The sequence below is a fragment of the Poecilia formosa genome, unplaced genomic scaffold (assembly GCF_000485575.1).
Source record: "Poecilia formosa unplaced genomic scaffold, Poecilia_formosa-5.1.2 Scaffold805, whole genome shotgun sequence".
NCBI classification, from domain to species: domain Eukaryota; kingdom Metazoa; phylum Chordata; class Actinopteri; order Cyprinodontiformes; family Poeciliidae; genus Poecilia; species Poecilia formosa.
This window is the reverse complement of record NW_006800744.1, coordinates 83,211-89,903: the sequence shown is the minus strand read 5'-3', so window position 1 is coordinate 89,903 and position 6,693 is coordinate 83,211. Positions and strand designations below refer to the sequence as shown.

Sequence of the window (6,693 nt, the reverse complement as noted above, 5' to 3'; positions counted from 1 at the left end):
TGTTTTTAATAAGATTTGATATATTTATTTCTTCAATATTATTTTTCATGTCAGTGTTAATGTCATGAGGCTGATGACTCCATGACACTTTCAATTTGACTCATTAGGATTTGATTAAGAACCAGATTTGTTCTTTGTAATTTCTGTCCAGTAAAACTATTAAATCAATAGACAGATCTATATAAAGATATAATCCATGTTTCTGACTCATATTTGTATGGCATTAAAAGGAACTTTTGTTTTTCCACTGAAAGCTCTGGTTTGCACAGTAAATGCCATGTGGGTGAAATTTTATGGATGATACTCTGATGTCCCATTCTCCTGAAGGCAGCACAGAGCTGCACCACCAGAAACCGACAGAAACACTGAAGAGAAGAAGAGTTATGATTAATGTATTTACAGTCCTATCCATGTTTTAATGTTCCAGAACTCAGTCAGTTTGCAAATAGATCAAAGTTTAAACGGGCATGTTGTACATCTTTTGTATGGTCATTTTGTGGAATATTTAACAACTAGAAAACGAGAAAGAACAAGAATATTTTTTACACTCTTATTGGCTGCAGTTGGCCTACAAATTTTAAGTTGATTGTTCATAAAAATTTTTCAGACACCTGTGAAAATAATTTCTATTCCCATGGCTTTCTTGTTCTCTGGGAAATTATTTTTGATGATAAATACAGAAACAAGCATAAAAAATCAAAACATCTACAATAGTGGTAGTAATATTAACTAGAAAATTCCTGCAGAAATTTTAAGGGGCCTGCCAAAGTGTGCCCATCACTTAAGTCCCAGAGTTTGAGATTTGTCCTGATAAATAGATCCATGCTTGTCTAATATACATATCTCAAAGTATTGTCAAATATATCACATGAATATACACAAACTGAATCAACATTAAAATGAAATAGCCAAATTCCAGGTCAATGAAATTCAGTCCGAGACCGACGACTATAAGCTTCGTTCATGTGGTTCTCACTCATGGTTCAAAATAAAAAATACATGAAGTTGTTAATTCTTTATTTCTAAAATAAATTCAATTTTCATACTAAGGATTTTAATTTACACTCAAAAATTCAGAGGAGTAATAATTTTATGTAAGCAAAACATGAATAGTCACAGGAAATATGTATTCTTCCCACAATGCATTTTGAGAACTGATTCAGCGATGTGGGACTACTCACTGCTATGGTAATTAATTATCTGCACCTGGGCTGGCTCTGTCAGGCAGGATGCTGGTTTCTATACTTGTGAGACACCCAGCGTCGGTCTCCAGGACCCTGACAAAAAACCATAAGCCCTAGGAAAATTTTGAAAACATTTTACAGGAGCAGGCATGTGTATCTATGTCATGACCAACTTTGAGATCAATAGGCCACTATTTGTGCCTGAGAGGGGGAGTTAAGATTTTTGGAGTCAGACCTCCAGTTTGCCGCCTTATCTCACTGCGCGAGAGGAAACTGCGTCATGCGTCACGGGCAAAAGGTCAAAAGTAACAAGGTGACCGGCTTATTATGTTGTACAAAAAAAAAAAAAAAAAAGCAAATCATTTTAGTACATGTTTTTTATGTGTCAGAAGAGTGCTTAGGAAATAATAATAGCAAAAAAATGAAATAAAATAAAAATAAATAAAAAAATAATAATTTGACCAAAACGGCACTTGGGGGCAAGGAGCAAAAAGGGCACGTGCTCAAGCACCCCCAGCTGCCCTTTCTGCACGTGCCTGATACAAGATTACTTATTCTTTTCAGGCTATTGTGATCTGTTTTCTGTGTGCTCCGGTAAGATCTCAACCAGTCCCAACCAGGTTTCACGACAAACCCCAACGTTGATTCAACATGTATGTCACTGACCACTTTCAGTTTTGTTTCAATGTCAGGCTTCAACGTAGATTCAATGTTTCTGCCTGACATTGTTTCATTGTTTCACTCATATTGTGCTAGCTGGGAAATTTTCATTTTTATTTCCACACCTCTTTGCATCTGCATTTGAATGTCCCTATTACAGTAACTAAACACCATGATTTAAGTTTGCTTAAAGTTAATGCTAATTTGTTTCTATCAAATAATCTCTTTAATTTGCACATTTGCAATGTAATCAGCAGTAGCTCAGAAAAAAAAAAACATTCCTGTACTTAGCAAGCAAGACTAACTTAAATGTTCTTGATACCTTGCACATATTTATGCAAAAGATTAACTGTTTCGGAACCAGCACTGACCCCTGAGAAACCCCAAAAGCAATGTCCAAACAATATATACTCTCCCATCTTCACAAATTGTTTCCTGCCTCCAAAGTCACTTATCACTCAGTACAATACTACTACCATGATACCATACATTCCAATTTATTGATTAATATTTTTATGATTAATTGCGCCAAAAGCTTGTTTAAGATCAATGAAAGCTCCTACTACACAATTTATGGTCTCTTGCTTTTGGGATTTTCTCAGTTGATTCAATTATTGCCAATAATGTTGAACTGTTGATCTGAATTTGTATTGACTGTCTGGAAAGTAATTTATATTTTTCTAAGAATTTATCTTATTATTGAATAGTTCTTCTAGTACGTTGGCTGGAGATAGGCACCAGCAACCCTCCCTACCCTTCTAAGGGACAGGGTGTAAAAAAATGGATGGATGGATGGATGGATGGATGGAGTTCTTCAAGTATTGTGGAGAACTGTGGATGTAAAATAACTTGTCTGTCCCCAGTCTTACGCAGCAGCACAACTTTAGCTATTTTCAGTGAATTCATGTATAAACTTCACACCCGAGTATTTAACGTGGTTAAAGTGAGCTTCGTCATTTCAATTCTGAGTTATTAGCTGTAAGCTCAAACTACTGGAATTACCAAAAATAAAAATGGTTTCATAAGACATTGTACAGTCATTCCACACATTTTAAAACAGTTGTGGTTAAAACATTTAATTTTTAACAAAAAGATTTCTTAAAGTCTTTATTTCTTGTGTATACACAAGATAGTTTCAAGTCTTTATTTCTAAAATTATATGGCGATGCATTGCATCGCCATATAATTTATATAATGCCCCAATGAACACTGAAAAGTACAAGTCAGTCTTTATGTTCCAGTAATAAGGTTTCCGTGGAAGAAGCTGTGGATCTGCTGGGCGCTCCCCTCGCCCACTATGGGCTCTAGCTCAGCAGGAGATGCGTTGGAGATCTCCTTGAGACTGGAAAAATTCTGCATCAGAGTCAAAGCTTTGACCCTGCCAACCCCGGGGATCTGCTGGACTGAAATCACAGTCACTGAGTCCAACAGCTGACCTGAAGTCTTCCGCCTAAAAGGATTGTCTCTGCCCTCTCCGTGGACCTAAAGATAAATGATAATACATTTTATTTGTAAAGCGCTTTGGTAAAAACTCAAAGACACTTTACAGGAACACTATAGTTAGTACAGGATGTCATGTAAGCACAGCAAAAGAGAGCTTGAGTTACTATGTGTATACACAAGATAGTTTCAAGTTAATAAAAACAACACCCACATGCTACACATGTCTAAATATGAGTAGCATATTTAGACATGCTACACATATTTAGACATGTGTAGCATGTGGGTGTTGTTTTTGTTAACTCATGAGTTTTATTAACACTACACGCTGCGTAGTGTGCATGAAGTCAGTATAGCTTAGCCTAGCACTGAATGTCACCCATGACAAGGAACGGCGGGCGGGACTTCATTCAGAGGTCTGCTCACCCTGTGGGCCGCACTAATATTATACTTTGATATCACAGTGGGGGCCGCAAGACATCGTCACGCAGGCCGCAATTGGCCAGCATGTCGCGAGAATGAGATCTCTGCTGTAAATTGTTCATAATTTCCTTGTGAAACAGAAATATTTAGACATGTGTAGCATGTGGGTGTCGTTTTTATTAACTTGAAACTATCTTGTGTATACACATAGTAACTCAAGTTCTCTTTTGCTGTGCTTACATGACGTCCTGTACCACAGTGTTCCCAGGGGCGTCATCACTTCTCACCAGAAGTGATGACGATTCTAGGGGCCCTGACCAGCAGGGGGCCCTCCACAATTTAATTATTCATATTTTGTTTATAGACATAAAATAAAAAAATTGGGGTCCAGTCAAATATAAAATGAATCATATTCAAAGATTCAAAGATTGTCTTTAGCAGTAAAAATTTAATGTTACCCCTCGCAGACCAAAAAACACACCTCCGTTTTTGCCCTGAACTCCCCCCTGAATCTGCATGAAATGGTACGTTCCTGCTTGGAGCTAACAGTGATGTGTGCAGCTGCAGTCAGTAGAAGCTGCAGCTGAATGCAGCGGCGACTGTGGCATTTACTATGCTGCTAAGAAAAGTTATAAAATCTGGTTTTCAAAAACAAAATAGAGGGAGAGAGAGAAAAAGGCAACAGTGTTAATTTATAACCCAGTTTTTTCTCCAAGAGAGGTGGGTAGACTGTGAGATTATCAACCATTTAGCATAATTAGCTNTTTACAATGTATGAAAGCTGTTGTCTTTCTCATGCTTACAGTTAACTGATGCCTTAAGTAAAACAAGGGCTTTTCTTTTTTCAGAAGTTACCTTCATCTATACTTGATGGGTTTTGCTTACTCATCTGTCTTCCAATTGATGCAACACTATGAGGTCTTAGAACCATTCATCTAGTCGAAAGGATGAATGGTGGTTTTCTCTGTTATTTTTGTTTGTTTTATTTTGGGATTTAATTTCAATGTAACTGAGTAAAATACTTTTATTCAAAACCAATTCAAATAAAAGTAAAAGTTTAGGTTTTGTCCATATAGGCAGGCTATTGGGACAGTATGCCTCTGCATATCAACTTCAATATCCAAAATTGCGGACTAGTTGCTTCCCCTCTACCCTGAGAAGAAAACATGTTTTAAAATCATGATGATATGTCTAAAGAAACTAAGGACCAAATACCTTTCCATTCCACTTCCACAAAAAGTTTTATGATATTAACGATTTAATTTTCTGCTTAAGTTTTTATTCACAAATGCCGCTTTCTAAAAAAATACCTCCTTTTTTAATGTGAAATAATTTTATTTAAGAAAGAACTTAAATGTCGCAACATCACAAAAGCTACGTCTTTATACCAATACGTTGATAGCTTAATTGAAGATTTGAAGCTCCTCTTGCACTTATAACATCTTCTATTTTACCTTCTTCACAGTTAGTCGGACTATTCTTTTTGGGTTCTTTTTTCTGCTCAGTTTATTTTGTCAAACATTTTTGTTACTTATGTGTGACTTGGACTATTTTCTTTGAATTTTCAACAAAGACGAAAAAAAACAACAAAACATTGCCATAATTCCGCCAAACGTCACGTGCAGCGATCAAACGCTTCAAAAAGAACGCGCATTTGACGGACACAGCAGAAGGATGCGTCCTCGATAAAATGGGAGGAGCAAGAACACATCCGGGTACTTTGAGCGTTCTTGCCTTGATGCGTACTTAGAAATGGAACAGTACTTGGGCCACTGTAATTCCCGTGTGTGTTTTTCTAATTTCGTTTTAAAAACGAAAAAACAAAAAAACACATGCTTGTTTTGTTTTTGCAATTTTATTTTGAAACGAAAAAACCAAAGAACGAACCATACACGGATTATTCACTGTCCATGACATTTCACAAATACCCAAGAACAGACAACTACGCATATTGAGAAACGGCCAAGAGCGAAACAAGGGTCCTAGTGCGAGTATTCGGACAGGGCCAGTATCTGATGGGAAAACTTAACACCTGTTTTAAAGTTTTAACTTCTGAAATCTAGTGGTGCGGAAATCTGTCAAAGACCCACCGAATTTTAACATTGCTTAACCTCACTTCTCAAGCCACCAGATAAAGATGTTGCTGATATAATCCAGTTAGGGGAAAAAATACCACTACCTCTAGCGGACAGTGTCAGAATAGCTGCCACCTTTCTTTGAATCAGTCAGCGGTAATTGGTGAACCTCTGAGAAAGGTATGTTTTGTTGCATTGAGTAAGCTGTAAATAACCCGACGAACAACAGAGAATGTAATTTTACCGATGTTAAAATGTGCTTTACAAAGACATTAGCTGGTTTATTAAGGATGTATAAACTTATTTTTATTGTAAATTAGAGAAACCCCATTTGCTTACGTCAGCTAGCTTAGCTAACAAGTAAAGCTAGCTGACAAGTTGGGCACGGTTAGATTGTGGCTTTTATTCCGTCCCAGATAAACTCTTTAACATTTGCTGCTTATGTTTTCTTGTTTCTCAGCTTCCAGTTCTTTCACAAAATGCTGGAAATATCTATTCTGAAGGTAAGAAGCATTCTGCCACGACACTGAAGTATTGAAGTTGGCGTCCGATACGCAGCTGTCGTGTATATATATATATATATATATATATATGTATATATACGTGTGTGCGTGTGTGTGTGTGCGTGTGTGTGTGTGTGTGTATGTATATATATATATACCTGGCATTAGCTCGCAAAATCTTTAATCATGCAAATGACTTAATCATGTAAATTGAAGACAACTTCTGTGCTTCATTATCAGTATCACATAAGGTTGGTAAAACTTAAGCTGGGCCACATCTCTGTTTCCTGCATGCAGAAAAAAAAAAACACACGCACACACTCATACAGAGCAGCCATCAAGTTTGCCTTAAGGGCAAATTCGCTTTTCTGCATTAGATATTGTAAGTTTGCCCTTGAAAATGTGTCG

At 36.8% G+C, this 6,693-nt stretch overlaps 1 protein-coding gene across 1 annotated transcript in view; it reads left to right on the top strand.

Annotated features, from left to right (window-relative positions):
* Positions 1 to 5,750: 5,750 nt before the first annotated feature.
* tdrd12 (tudor domain containing 12) overlaps positions 5,751 to 6,693 on the top strand; it is a 72,033-nt gene continuing 71,090 nt past the window's right edge. The window contains exons 1-2 of the mRNA XM_007543363.2: positions 5,751 to 5,962; positions 6,243 to 6,285. Coding sequence (XP_007543425.1) covers positions 6,262 to 6,285 — 24 coding nt within the window. The 5' untranslated portion in view covers positions 5,751 to 5,962; positions 6,243 to 6,261. The remainder of the gene's footprint in view (positions 5,963 to 6,242; positions 6,286 to 6,693) is intronic.